The sequence below is a fragment of the Brachyhypopomus gauderio genome, unplaced genomic scaffold (genome assembly GCF_052324685.1).
Source record: "Brachyhypopomus gauderio isolate BG-103 unplaced genomic scaffold, BGAUD_0.2 sc77, whole genome shotgun sequence".
Classification (NCBI taxonomy): domain Eukaryota; kingdom Metazoa; phylum Chordata; class Actinopteri; order Gymnotiformes; family Hypopomidae; genus Brachyhypopomus; species Brachyhypopomus gauderio.
Genome location: NW_027506898.1, coordinates 619,937 through 635,000, shown reverse-complemented (window position 1 = coordinate 635,000; position 15,064 = coordinate 619,937). Strand labels below are relative to the sequence as shown.

The 15,064-nt window shown below is 42.8% G+C and overlaps 2 protein-coding genes across 7 annotated transcripts in view; both read left to right on the top strand.

The window, feature by feature from the left end:
* Nucleotides 1-4,037, top strand: part of LOC143491601 (spectrin beta chain, non-erythrocytic 1-like) — a 61,817-nt gene extending 57,780 nt beyond the window's left edge. Inside the window, exons 32-35 of one of the 3 annotated variants that reach the window (XM_076990772.1) lie at nucleotides 35-234; nucleotides 387-560; nucleotides 675-717; nucleotides 2,131-4,037. In XM_076990772.1, the coding sequence (XP_076846887.1) occupies nucleotides 35-234; nucleotides 387-560; nucleotides 675-717; nucleotides 2,131-2,322 (609 nt within the window). In that variant the 3' untranslated portion in view covers nucleotides 2,323-4,037. The remainder of the gene's footprint in view (nucleotides 1-34; nucleotides 235-386; nucleotides 561-674; nucleotides 718-2,130) is intronic. The other 2 variants (XM_076990775.1, XM_076990774.1) reach the window with 2 other exon arrangements.
* Nucleotides 4,038-4,407: 370 nt separating this feature from the next.
* The window catches only part of LOC143491553 (echinoderm microtubule-associated protein-like 6), a 49,206-nt gene continuing 38,549 nt past the window's right edge, over nucleotides 4,408-15,064 (top strand). For all 4 annotated transcript variants that reach the window (XR_013125232.1, XM_076990692.1, XM_076990690.1 and 1 more), the window contains exons 1-2: nucleotides 4,408-5,647; nucleotides 12,715-12,877. Coding sequence is in view for 3 of the 4 variants with exons in the window: in XM_076990692.1 (XP_076846807.1) it covers nucleotides 5,451-5,647; nucleotides 12,715-12,877 (360 nt within the window). In the remaining variant the exon portion in view is untranslated. The remainder of the gene's footprint in view (nucleotides 5,648-12,714; nucleotides 12,878-15,064) is intronic.

The following is a 15,064-nucleotide window of genomic DNA, read 5'->3' as shown; positions in this document are numbered from 1 at the left end:
GGACACCACCTCTGACCTTCCCTCTCTGTACTAGGAGGCCACGGGAGGTAGTGATTCGGTCAATGGGGTGGCAGTGCCCAGTCCTGGCTCCTCCCCCACAGGAAGCCGTAAGGGCAAACCCTGTCAAGTTGCCACTCTCCCAACCAAAGCCCAGGACACGCCCACCACCCAGATAGAGGGCTTCCTGAATCGCAAACATGAGTGGGAGGGGCACAACAAGAAGGCGTCCAATAGGTACGTTACCATGCAAAACTAATGCACACAAGTTTGAAAATAACCCATTTTATATTACATTGTACTTTTTATTTTTTATTTTTTGCACCTTTTACAGAATTGCAGCAGTTCTGTTTACACATTGTTTTCTTCTGAACTGATGTCACTTTCAGATCTTGGCACAACGTCTACTGCGTGATAAATTGCCAAGAGATGGGCTTCTATAAGGACAGTAAGAGTGCCAGTCAGGGCATACCCTACCACAGTGAAATTCCCATCAGTCTGAAGGAGTCCACATGCGAGGTTGCCCTGGACTACAAGAAAAAGAAACACGTTTTCAAACTCAGGTTACTTGTGTCATTATCCTGAGTGTTTATGAAACACTTTTATGTATTTTAAACATTTAATAGTGCAGTCATTGACACTTCCTTGTTACATTTACTTCCTTATTTTTCTTTCAGAATTTCGGATGGGAATGAGTATCTCTTCCAAGCCAAAGACGATGTAAGTTTTTTGTTCTCTCACTGTCATAGGAATGGGTACACAATATTGTTGCATCATAATTGTGTGCTCGTGTCATGAAGCTATTGCCATCCATGACAGTGGCAATGTGGTCAAAGTGCAGAGGTTCACCTTTAACCTCATGTAGTACTCCCAATTTTAGTGCACTTTAATAGGATGAATATGGATAATCTAGAATAAACTCCTGTGTTTGTGTTGGTTGGAAATCCTTTGAAATCAATCACATCCTGAAATCTGTAACGGCCAGAGATCACCAGGCCCCAAGATCACACATGTTGGTATTGCTCTGTTGTGGGGATTTTTCAAACTTGGTCTTCTCTTTAGTAATTGAAATCAAAGCTCAGAGTGGGTCGGGTGGCCGATCAACTTAGCCAGTCAAGAAACTTTCACTATTTTTGCCCAAAGAACCACAAAGTTGCTTTGGTAGCACATTTCAGGTCATTATCCTGATGAAGTAGTGTCAACTTCGCAGGCATTTGGTTGGATGTAAGAGGGTAAGATGATGTCGTACACTTCAGAATTCATCTCACTGCCACTACCAGTACAGAGTGGCAGCCATATGCCACAGTGATGAGATGGCATGCTGTGGTACATGAGCAACACAACACACCCGCCCTCCTCCCCACGCTCACTTTTTCCATTCCATCTCTAGTCGGGATTAATAATCTCATCAAATTTTTTCCATAAGATTATCCTAAAAACCTGTAAATTTTCTTAAGCAAACAGGATTGTGACCTTTTGGATTTTTGGATTTAGACTTTACTCATTTACCTCTTGAGGTCATCCTGGTGGATTTTTCTCTTCGTGGTAGTGTTTGACAGATTGATGACTGATCTCCTGGATAGTGGTCCTCATCCACTTAGCAGTTTTTCTTCATGATTGATTTTTCAGACATCCACTACTGTGATCTGCCAGGTCGTTTGCAATATTTGAGCTGACCGGCACATTCCTGCTTCATTATCCTGAACAATTCATTTTTGACACACCTCAAGTTTGTGCTGTCTCTGATTGAATTATTCTTCACTAGCACTGGCACAACTTGCTAATGTTAATGTCAACATATGAAATAAACATTTGAGATGCAGATATGACATCTAGACCTTTTGTTAGACCTTTTGTGCATGGCCTAATGATACAATAACCTTTGGTTCAGAAAGAGCTGAACAGCCCAGATTCAGTAACCAAACAGATGTCTATATTTTCACATTAAAGTTCACTAACCACACCTCAGCTCCATTATCATCTTTTCATTTCAGATGTGTTGTAGGCTACTGAGAATAACAGTAATAAATGTTGTTCCAGCAGTACATTTAGTATATTATATGACCTCCGACACTTGAAAGATTTTCTATGCCGTACTGTCTCCACATTGCTGTTCCTCGTTTGCCTCTTCAGGAGGAGATGAACTCATGGATTCAGGCAATCTCCTGCGCCACACCCTCCGAGCTCAGCAGCCATAGCACGCCTGCCTCCTCCTGCCGTGCCCACACTCTGCCCGCCTCCGTAGGCGTGGCCTCCGAGTCCAGCCCAGGCAAACGGGAGAAGGACAAGGAGAAGCGCTTCAGCCTCTTCAGCAAGAAGAAGTAGAACCTGCCCAGCGGCCCAGGGCGTGGCTCATTCCCCTAACCCCGCCCTCCTCCCCTAACCCCGCCCTCCTCCCCTAACCCCGCCCTCCTCCCCTGTCCTTTTCTCGTATCCTCTTCCCGAAGTGCAGCTCTAGCATGTGAAGCTCCGAGCCAAGACTCCGTGCCTGTCACTCTTTTGGGTTGGCTCAGTTTTGTTTTTCGGGGGGTTTTTTGTTTGTTTGGTCTTTTTTTTTGTTCCCTCTCCCTTTTTTATAAGGAAGGAGCTGGAAGAGGAATATCTTGAGTTGCAAGGTGCTTTGGGGTAGTCATTATAAATCATTCCTAAGTCTCAAAAGACAAAATTCCAAGTAAGCTTTCTTTACACTTTTTCTCTCTATTCTTTGTTTGCTCTTTCTTTCAGTATACCTGCTTTAGTGCTTTCGAGTCGTCTGGTCGGTTCCTTCTGCTCTCTTGTTTTCGTGTGAAGTTTCTAGGAGCCGCCCCTCTGTTTTGTGAGGCTCTCTCGTCGTCCGCTGTTGAAGGAGGGCAGTGGTGGTGCTCTGGACTCCATGAGGATTCCCCCCTGAGTTGTTAACCTCCTGTTGAATTTAAATTACTAACAAAGCTCGTCAGCCATTATAGGTTTCCTTAAAAGGGCAATCTCTGTACTAAAGACCTTAGTATGAAGCAAATGCGTCTGAATGCAAACCCACCATGTAGTGGCAAATATTAACATAATGCTGGAAAGTTTCGTGAGATGATTGAGTTGTGAGAATGTTGGTTACTTATGAAGGACTACTTTTATCAAGAGAAACAATAAAATGTTTTGTTTTTTCTTCTTGTACTTGAGTTGCATTATATTGTATGTTGAAAGGGTATTTAGAGAAAAATATGAATATAGATGTATTATAACTTCTAAAAGGTATTTGTTAAATGGGAAAAGGAAGTTTGGCATTTCTGGAAAAATCGTATGACTGATAAACGGCTGCTTGCTTGTTGGCTATAGCGCTGTGTGCTGTCATTCTGTCACTCTGGCTACTCGATAACTAGTGTGCATTCTCTGTCAGTGTAACTACTGTAACGATACATTTTCGTCATTATTCAACAATCAAAATGCCATAACGCCTCCGGGGCCGGCTGGTTATGACGTAAAACATGGACTCGCACCTGTAGCCTTTTACCCTATCTGTTAAATACGTGCAAAGTCATTAAAGATGCTTTTGAAATTAAAATAAGTTTGGCGTTTCTTTTTGTAGGGGTGAGAGAGTAGGTGCAAGTTTTGTCATAATGCAAGTAAGAAAATCAAATCCTTGACACCGTCGCATAAATAAAGCTTATGTAACTTCAATCATTTCACGGAAATACAAATTATGTAGATGAGCAGTGGTGATTTCTGAGGAAGGAGTGGGTTGGAACGGATCAGTTAAGCATATCTTACGACGATATTTCGTGAGTGTCGATAAGACATTGACCAGGCCTCATATGTGACATGAAACCCACCCATTGCGGTAACTAATGTAGGTAAAGCAAACATAACCAGGCATGTGTAATCGGAACACAGATTGCATTTGCCAGCGTGTTTCTAAACGGTTTCCTCGTTTATTATTCATAAACTGTTGTTTTCACATTCAGGACAACTTACGTTTTACCATCTCATAAAAACGGAATGCTACTGTTAATAGTAATTTCATGTTTCGCTATTTCGAAGGCAACTCCGGGGTCTTCCGCATGAGACGTTTATTTTTGTTATGCAAGATCTGCTGTAATCATTTAAGGTGATTCTGAATATGTCGCTTCATTAAAACGGTTTTCTTTCTTTCTGTTCAAATGTATGGGTGTGTAGTAACACACGCAATAAATAACTCTTCCCATCCCATGCAATTTTTTTGTCGTTCGTTACTCCGTCTTTTTTGCCAGATTCAGGACCCTGGACAGCTGCAACAGTTTGCATGCTGGTCTATGTAGTTACAAATAAGTACCAAACGACGTTACCTCAGAATCGGAGAAATCCTCCATTACCCATGAACCTTTGCCACAAGATGTTTTATGATGGGAGAAAAGAGGCGGTGCTCCAAGCTTCGTGGTAACTATCGCTTGAGATCGAGAAGGGGGCAATTCCGGAAAACATAACCTAAAGACGCTCAGACAAGTCTTTCTGTGTTGACAGCAATTGCTTTTGGCTGTCGCCGTTTGTTGGAATATGTTAGATGTTTATTCAGTGAACTAACATTGAGTCAGACTATAGAGAGAACGTAGTTTGCAGTCTGAACCCGCAGTTAAAAAGCTCTCGTTTTATCTCATTTGAGATGTGGATTTACCAAGGAAGACGCGCAGACAGGAATTGCGCTCGGAATTTTAGCATTTGCAATTTGGATGGAAGTTAGCGTTAAACTGCATTTCAACAGCTTCGGAGTGACTACGGGTGAAATGGGAAAGTGTTGTCCCTCGAGGACTGATATACTCTAAAATATGACAAATCATAAATTAACCAGAGGTTTGGGGCGCTGGGATTTAGTGAGATTAGATTTGTGAATGGCAGTCCGATTTTACACAGTACGTTTTCTGTGCGTATCTTATGGGTTTTGGTTGTATTACCCTTCCACAGCTTGGTTCCTGTCAGTGTGTTTCTGCACAAAAACTGTGGCAGTTGGACTGTTTGAGGATTAGGATGGCGGATTATATTTTAACATTGCCGAATTAATCCTCTATCCCCTGTGCACGTGTGTGGTTTGTATATTATTTTCTTATTTTACATCTAGTCTAGTATATGATATTTTATGCGAAAGAGCACTTTATTTTGAAATAAACCAATCAAGAGGTTCGACCTGTTCCTTCTTGAGAAGTTATTGCCATGAACTTTAAAAAAGAGATTAAAGCCAAGTGTATGGGTTAAAGGGCATACAACGAAACTCTCTATTAAAACCACGGAAACGTGGAAGTAACTATTTAGCCTGTGTCCGTGGTTTCTGTACCGCACACCGGGTGGATGCGTGTATGCACATGGTTGGCGTAGCCACGTATTTCATATTAGTTAACGTTTGAATCCGCGGTCACAATTATAGTTCTATGTTAATTTCTGACATACACGCACAGTCGGATATCTCTGAACCTGTGGCGAGATTAATCAACAGCTAGAGCTAGTCAAAAATCATGGCGGATAGGACTGCACCCCGCTGTCAACTGAGATTAGAATGGATATACGGATACCGAGGACATCAGTGCCGCAACAACCTGTTCTACACCGCCGGCAAAGAAGTGGTTTACTTTGTAGCAGGAGTTGGCGTCGTTTACAACACCAGAGAACACACACAGAAGTTCTTCCTGGGTCACAACGACGATATTATTAGGTGGGTCTATATTTTTCTGCCAATCGTCTTTTCTTTATCTAAAACAAAGGTGCGCTGGGACTTTGTGAGTTTGGTATCATAATAAGGGCGAGAGGAACTGCCGTGTCAAATAAACAGTCTGGTCTCTTAACACAGTGAGCGCGTGAAGCAGCTGTACGCACTTGAGCGCGCGCTCGTCCTCGCGCTCTCGCCTATATCTTTGCCGTCGTTTTCTGCCCGTCAATACAAGGTGACTGAATACTGGCTTTGCCATTTCCCAAGCAGCGATTGTCTGAACATTTCTGCTTATCGTAATACATAATTTTTTCAGCTGCTGTCACCGAAATCAGTTTTGGATGCTAAGGTTTATTGGATGGAGTTTTGAAGTGAGTCTGTTTAGCCGGTAATTAATTAACTGGACAACACCTCTCCCGGTACTGTGGGTGTAGGGTTACGGCTGCGGGCATTTTCCCTTTCAAATGGTCCAACTCTTGTTTTCGTCGCTTGGATCAGCGCCACGCTGTTCTAATCAGACATTCGCAGGTGCAGTGCTGTTCTCGTAGCAAAGAAAGCCCGACTTCCACCTCATACTGGAAACATGTGAGGAATTCCTCTCATTGCCAGTAAACAAAGGTAGACTATATTAGCAAAAGGTACATGTGCTAATTCCATTTTCCGCAGCAAATGTAAATGTCACTGTGCCACCGCTTGTTTTTAGCATTTGTTCAAGTTAGTAATGTGCACCCCAAAAAACACCTAGTACAAAGACTACAATAACATGCACACTACACATTTGGTCAAGTCCAAAGGCTTTCAAATGAGAAAGCTCTGTGTTTAAATACATTAGCTTACATGTTTGTTTTTTTGCATGGGATCATGTACAAAATGCATTAATTTCAAAAGAGAAGAGAGTAAGTTAGGTTGGCTCGTTTTTCTTCTGCATTTACAACTAATTCTGAAAACAGTAAATTCACACAGACCCTCACCCCAGCCAGCTATTCAGTATACACAATCCTGAAGAGGGAGCACAAATAACGCAAACTGTTTACATCAATGCAAAAATGACTGATTACAATAAATTAATATTTACTTCATGGGACAAGGCAGGTTGTGCAAAAGTGGCTGTTTTTCATAAGAATATGTCCTGATAGGTTTTGTAGCCCTTCACAGATTGTCAGAAGGAATCTGAGAGAAGCTCTTCAAATACGGAGGGTGTGGTAGTAGGAACGACCTTAAACGACCTTAAACACCAACGTTCGAATACATAATGACATGATCAAAATTCAGATTCTTAAACCTAAAGAGTATATGGTAGCCACGATAATATGATTTCCTGTCAAATGTTGTGATGGCTTGTTCATGAAGTGATTGATGCGGTTTCAAAGCTACTCTACTCACCTGAGACCAGCAGGATAGGCAGAGACAGAAGTGACAGAAAAGTCCTTAAATTTAAAAATGTCCTTGACGCTTCCATCGTGAGTGAAATTTGTGGATATATATTATTGTAGAACTCATAATGTTTATTTTGGCTTTGTTCTTGAAACTAAGGATACAGAACAATGCCTTTTACATTTAATTCCACTGCATTCAAAAATATTTAACCCATTTAACACAATCTCGGTGTATTTGGTTTTATATTTATGTTTGTGAGCTAGACTGAGATTTCTCTACATTCAGAGTTAAATTAGAATCAGTGAGCCACTTTGCAACTTCAGCATTATCATTGTGGCTGTGGATCACACGTGCCCAGAGCGGTGGGCAGCCCTAGCCCGGCGCCTGGGGAGCAGTTGGGGTTGGGTGCCTTGCTCAAGGGCACCTCAGTCATGGCCTCAGGTCTGGCAATCGAACCCACGACCCTCCGGTCACAAGACCAGTTCCCTATCACCAGGCCATGACTGCCAATTATGTATGGTTATTACCTTTGCTAAAACAACAAATCAAATTATGCCCTCTTATCCTTTATCACTGAATGTTAAATGTGGTTTGATTATTAAGTTTAAATTTTTTGCAAGAGAGTAAGTAGTCCACCACCAGATCACATGTCAACCACTGGTTTGAGAGAGGCAGTATATAAACTAAGAAGAACCAGTTATGTTTGTGGGAGGGTGCTGGGTGGCTCGGTTGGTGGTGTAACTATGTCTTGCACCATACCAAAAAACCTAGTTTCATGGCATCTTGGCCACCTGAACATACATGAAAGCCAGACCTGCCCGTGATGTCCCTCTGAGCAGGAGTCTGCATGGCCTGAGAGATGATCCTTCAGGTAAATTCTCAGTAATATGACCACAACTAAACGTGTGTGTGGGGGGGTGCCACTGATGACATGTGCTTTCCTCCACCCGTACACCCACTCCACTTGTGCAAGGCCTTTCAGGACCAGTTTCCACTCCCAGGCACATGCCGCATGTCGGACCTGCGGTCCGCATAGGTCTGCTAGTTTTTGAGTTGGATTTGTGAACACTTTGTGGCTGATGAGTGGTAGTAGTTTGATTGTTCATCTGATTGGAGCCGCATGACCTTGGAGCGGTTTTCTGTATCGGAGCACAACCTAAGTTGGGTCTTTTGTAACTGTACGTGACCCAGGATGTTTTACTCACAGCAAGCACAGTCAATCAGCAAGCCTGCCAACCTGAATAAAGGGAGGTTCTTCTCAACAGGGTTGCTACTTTGGGTGATAGTTTATGCATGCGACAGGGTCGCCGTCCACAGGCGTGCGTCCAGTGGATCCGAGGAGGCTCTCTGGCAGAGTCGTTAACGGCGACGCTACGCCCGGGGTTTCTCAGATGCGAGGATGTCGAGCAGTCATCCGGCTGTGTTCGGTGTGTTTGTGCGAAGGTCTGGGGTTATTTTTGGAATTGCACTTCTTCATTGGTATGCAGCAGCAGGTGTTGGGGAAAGTTGTCGGTGAAAGCTTCCACAAGACAGACACTGCTTGCATTACAAGCAAAACATCCACATGTGTGTGCAGAAATACACGTCGTAACAGCAGTAACTGATGTAACTGTTTGTGTTGATTGAGTTTTAGGCAAAGGTATAATCATGCTTAATAAATGACTAGCACAGTTTTCAGCACAGGCTACTCTTAATTGGATTGGTATGCACCATATTAATCTTGAGTTACAGGGGTAGTTTTGCATTTATAATTATATTCTGATAACTGGATTAAAGAAGTAAAGAAGTGCCTTGATATGCTAGTTCTCAGGAGGATTAGTGACAGTGCCAGCCTTTCCATTTAGATGTATATCCAGTGTTGATGTATTAAAAAATTTAATCAAATGCATATAATTGTCAGTATAATTGTTGCTTCTGTGTGCTGTTATTAATGAGCTGTGAAATCTTACCGACAATCTATGAACCCTTGAACTGCTGTAATAAATGCAGCCCCTCTATTATTCATGAGAGCATTTAAAATGATCTGATGAGTGGCTCATTCCAGATTGGCTGAAGCTGTTTAATGTTTTAGTATGTTCAAATGACTGTATAAATAGTCTTGGCAGAGTAATATGTCCAGTTTTAAAGAGGGAGATTTGTCCTCAGTTGTACTACAAAGCAAAATTTTGTTTTATTAAACATTGTTATCCATTTGATCATTGTATTTACAGAAGTGTCTTCAAAACACATATATGAGGGATTAATCTGTATAATACAATCTCAATATAAAATGTAATAGATTATATGAAGTAATCTGTAGCTTGTCACTGTGGCAGAGGCTTCTAAAGGGTCGTTGAAGTGGAACTGTGAATGCTCTGTGTCTTTGTGCTGTGATTACATTAACACATTATCTCTCTCTCTCTCTCTCTCTCTCTCTCTCTCTCTCTCTCTCTCTCTCTCTCTCTCTCTCCTGACATTTTCTGAATTGGGGTTATTGCTTGCCACCATGGAAGTTGCTTCACTTCACTTGAGGTTATTTTTAATTCTCACAGCTAAGAATAGGTGCTTGTATTTCTATATCCCTTATCCATTTGAAGAGGAACAGAGAATGGCAACAGTATGCAGGTGTCCCATTCTCCAGTGATGAGGTTTCCACAGGACTCTGAAGCCTTGGACTCATACAAGGACATGAAGCCCATCAGTGTGGAGCAGATGTCAGGGGCTGAGAACACCTCAAATTATTTCTTTGTCCGTCAAGAACTGATGTCATCAAAACTTGGGAAAAGTAAATATTTGTACCGTATAAAATAGATTCTGCAAACGGAGAGGGAGACTTGTGTGTCTTTTAAAAGGTCATTCCAAGAGATCACAGATGAATTGTGGGATTCTCCGTAATATCTTAGAATGTGAGAGACTTTCCTTGTTTCACACTCTCAGCCATGTGCACCACTGGTTTTGAAGGTGAGGGGGGGGGGGGGGTAGTTATTCCATTAGCCCTGGCCTTGTTCCAGTTCAGAGTTGCCCCAGTAGGTTTGCTAAACGATTTAATCGCTCCCTGTCGTGAACACGTCTGTGTCGAGAAAGATGGAGCTGGATTCAGGTCAGCCCAAGAGCAGAAATGTTCTCGAGTGCTTGCTGCTTAAATCGAGAGATCACCAGGGTAGCACTTATCCAATCACAGGTCTTACTGTAAGCATAGTAAGGAATCTGCAACAGCACCTTGTATATTTGCATGTAACATAATGGGGGACCTGTTTGTGAATCAAAGCATGAAGCAGACTGCTATGACCTTTATTGAGCCTGGGGAAGTTTGACCTATGCATGGCTCTGGTCATGTGTTAAATGCTCGTGCCCTTCTTGGTCAGCCAGTTGTCAAGGAAACCGATCTATGAGCTGATTGGTTAGCTGGCACAGGATCTCCTTTTGAAGCATATTTTGGGTGTCCTTTCTTTGGGTCATAATGACATTTTCATTCTTTGAATGGTCCACTTCACAGCCCATGCATAGGCCTTCAGTGGTGTGCTTTGTTTACTTTTTTGTATGTTTGTTTTCTTGTCTGAGCCAGAGGTCGATTGGGTTCTGAGAAGTGATGCAGTTATAACGATGATGTAGAACGTGTAAGACATTCAGCCCGTCTGGTGGTCCTGTACCAGGAGCTGGGGAGCAGGAGTTCCCATCTTTGCTCTGGCTAACCAATCAACAAAACTCACGAGTGCAATCAAGATATGCAGTCACCTGTGGTCCCTTAGAACCACACTAAGTGGTCACCCACTGCAACAAACAGCCGGACTCGGAACAAACGTGCATGTAGAAATCCATTATTTCTGGTGGAGCTGATTTTGTATGGAGAGCAATGGTAGCCCTATAATTGAAATTACAGTGATATAATAGCAGTCTTCTTTGCCCGGGGGTACACTCTGGTGTGATTCACAGTAGCGCATGTGCTACAAACAAGGAGAAGTTGTTATACTGAAGGATTGGACCTAATGTGTTTGACTCGTTGCGGCCAAAGTGAGTTGGGTTCGTTACTCGCTCAGACCCTGGCAGGACTAGCCAGGCACCCACTCGCATTGTTGCACCGGGCCAAGTTGTTGCCCGTCCCCCCGGGACCTGCCTGAGGCAGACGGCTGTCTGGAGGTCTGGAGGGAGAAGTTCATGCTCGTCTCTGTACACTGTACACAGCATCCTCTTCTCCATGACAACCACGCACGCTCAGTGTAGCAGCAACTGTCACAATCATCCAGGGGATGTAACAGACAAAAATACTCTCTCTGGATCAGTTTTTCCCCAGTGTTATTTTTTTTATCTGTACCTGGCTACAGTGAGGCAGTATCTTGAAATCTGATTGGTGTTCTCTTCTTTACCTTATTCTGTATTTAGCCCTGATATGTCAAGTGCCATCCATCACTGTCTATAATCACTGTATATAAGACGGAACTGAAAAAATGCCTTTTGTTGCAGAAATCCTTCGCACTTGTACTGTGAATGTTAACTTTTGAGCAGCGAATCATATTTCATATGTGTTTTGTTGGCCTGGCCACTCATTATAGTCCTGTGAGTAAACTGGCTCCACTGGCTGTACTGATCTGTCTTGTGCAAATGCTGTGGTATAGCCGAGGGGTTCATCCGGTCAAGGTCACCGCGCCCACACCTCTTCCCCTCAGCTCCGCCCCCTAGTCTGTTGGTGCATGGCCAGGCGCCACACCAGTCCTGGCCCCGCAGCCCGCCGTAATGGCGCCGTTATGTATTTATAGCGCTGATGTGCCACTGGCCCGGATCAGCAGGGTCGCAACCTGAGCCCGTCCTCAGAGGAAGAAGGCAGGAACCCCAGCGGGGCTTTTGATGGGCTGTGTTTGGGCCTGAGGGGAGTGAAAGACCGTCGCTGTGATGATGGTCGTGGGAAATGTTATTCAGCAGGGTTCATATGACTCCTCTCGCACCAGAGGTTAGAAGGCTAACTGGATCAGTTTAATGTAGCCCAGAGCTGGTTTGGATCGATTTTTGTGTTGGGTTTTTCAGAACCATCTAAATTGAACTACTAATCTACTTGACCTCTGATTTGCAATGGTATTAACACCATATATGAACATTTTCAGTCTCTTTATTAAGATACAAACAGAACCATTTCGGAACAGAATTGCTTCTACAGGCAAGCTCAAACTCGGGTAATGTGACCTTCCTTGACACTAATCCCATCTTGAACTCTTTTGGGTAGACTGTCCTAACAGTTTCTTTAATAATCTCCTAGTATGTTGTACTAGGCTTCTTCCAGCCCTTCCCAGAATTCTTATTCAGGTCTTTTCCTGTTATTGCTCAAGGTGTAAAGGCAGGTCACATTAAATACTTTCCACTCATACTGTGTCTGTTTTTAAATACTTCATCCAAATTTCCTGTATTTTATGGTAGTATTGTAATAAACAGGAGAAATTATTATATACAGTCATTTGCATTGCTAAATCAAATCTAATGGTGGCCGAGAGAGAGATGTAATAAAAATTGCTGTGTACCACAGATTTTATGAAGAAGCTGCCGTGACAAATACAGTGTTTCTAGAATTTTCCAACAAAGGTCCTTCATCAGCTGTACAAGCAACGTAAGGCAAAGGGAACCACTCTACTTGCACAGTTGATGAAGGACCTCCGTATGGAAAGTTCCTCTTCAATTTGGTCATCTGCACAGTTTATTATACGAATATTAAAGTTTCTCTTTCCTCACAGCCTCGCCCTCCATCCAGAGAGATCGCTAGTCGCCACAGGACAGGTGGGGAAGGACCCCTACATCTGCGTGTGGGACACGTTCTGCGTCCGCACCATCTCCATCCTGAAAGACGCCCACTCGCACGGCGTGGCCTGCCTGGCCTTCAGTGCCGACACCGGCGAGGTCAGCCTCTCCCATGCATTCACTCATGGCTTCTGAGACGATCATGGCACGGGGCTTGCAGTGCTGTGAGTCCAGTGACTGAAAAGAGTCTTCCCTTTACTTACCTGATTAAGATTTCACCCAGAAAGTCTCATAGACATACAGAGATATTTTACTTCATCCAGAAATACACAAAAAACCTTTTAAGTTTTGAAATTCATTCCGTGAATGGTGAAAGGCATCCGACATGGTGCCTGAGATGTTGCTCAGCTGTGCTGCGCGACCATTGGCTTTCAACAGAGCGGTGACTGGTTCTCTAGCTGGATGTTTACAGCACAACTGACGTGGCAAAGCACTGATTTACTCCACCCCCATGCTGTGCCTTCATGGGAGGGTGGAGTAAATCAATGCATTGCCATGTCGGTGCATGTCAGATGTGCATGAAAAACCTTCAAAAATATCTGTGAAACAGTGTGCTATCAAGTGGACCCAGCTGAAATGGGGTTGTTTAAGTAATAAAGTGATTTGTAAAATGGTTGTTCCCCTTTTGTGAGCCGTATTTTGCATGGTGAAGGAACGGTTGGAAGAAAGCTTTGTATTAATTTGTCTGATATAAATACTCTTACATTGCCTTGTGTATGAAATGTGCTGTGTAAACCAACTTGCCTTACCTTGTCGCAGTTGACGCCGCATTTAACATTTAATGTTGCCGTATCTTCATTGAATTGAAATAATCGTTTAAACATTTTTAACAGAAAAAAAGATGGAGTACAATCCAGTTCACAATAAATGTAATGTGGCCTGACGGAAAAAGACTTCTGAGGAAAAGCTGTTGAAGGTATGGAGAGCTTGAAAGGTGGCAGAAGGATTTCAAAGGGCTCGGCCTCCATGAATCTACAGTCTGGCAGATGAATGTGAGAAACTCATCACTGCCTCTCTCCCTCAGAGCAGGTGTCCTACAAAAAAAAGAATGCAAGGACATATTCTAGAATCCTTACATGATGACCAGGAAGGCCCAGAGTGGCAACCCGAGATCTGTAGGAGCCATTGTATCTGATACCACAGGCTAAAAGCTGAACAAGGCTAAAAAAAAAAAAAAAAAACAAAAATGTGGTTTTGAAGAGGGCAGATACACATTGGCATTCAGCTCGTGTTTTCCTAATCTCCACTTTAGATATTCCTCAGAGCTCTCTGAACAACATCCTGTGAGCAGTCAAGCCAAAAGTTTAACTTTTTTGTTAAAGTCACCTAGCGTTATAGTTGGAGAGAAAAATTTTAAAGTCATGCCGGAACGAATACCTCTCCCGAAAGTCCTGACACAGGATGATTGTGACGATCCAACATGTCAGAGACGAAGTGTCATGTCTTAAAATGGTCAAGTCTCAGACCTGACCTCAATCTCTTTGAAATCCTGCGGTGTGATCTGAAACAGGCCATTCAAACAGGACGTTCCATAAATATACGTACAGAAACAGCTTTCTATGGAATAAATAACTGCTAACTGGTGCAGGACACTGATCAGCAGCTACAGGAATGCTAAAGCTGAGATACTGCCAGGTTGTTACAAAAGTTACTAAAGATAAAGATGCAATTTTTTCATCAGTAACCTTGAATATTTTAACTCTTTGGTTAGTGAACCTGCAGCTTTGAGAAATATACATTTATTATTAATATTTGATTGGATTAAGATTTATACAGAATTTCTGATAATGCCAAGTTGTCTCCCCTCCCCCTGTTTTTTCTCACCAATATTCAAGGTGAATCAAGGTGGTTTTGTTTTGGTAGTGGTGATGGTATGCTGTCATCATTGACAAGGGCATGAATGGTGTTCCACTAAAGATCACAGTCAATTCTTATATATCATAATAATAATATACACTATAATGGTATTCTCAGTTTCTAGTAAAATATTTTAATGAGAGTAAAGATACTCACTGACTACCTAACTTGTTCACCTGACAATCTTGCATTGTTCAGCTTAAAATGTGTAACTGTGCTATGTAACATGACCATTAAGACTCTGGGAGTGGACGGATCATCCTCTCCAGGGAGGATACACGGCCATCTGTTTTTGGAGATGGGCCAAAATTGCACTTATACATCCACATCTGACAATCCTCACCAGGGGAACTCACAACCCAAACTAGAGCCCATTATCGTGCTAAAACAGTCTCGGGTGAACCGCGAACCCTAACAGACGGTATTTTT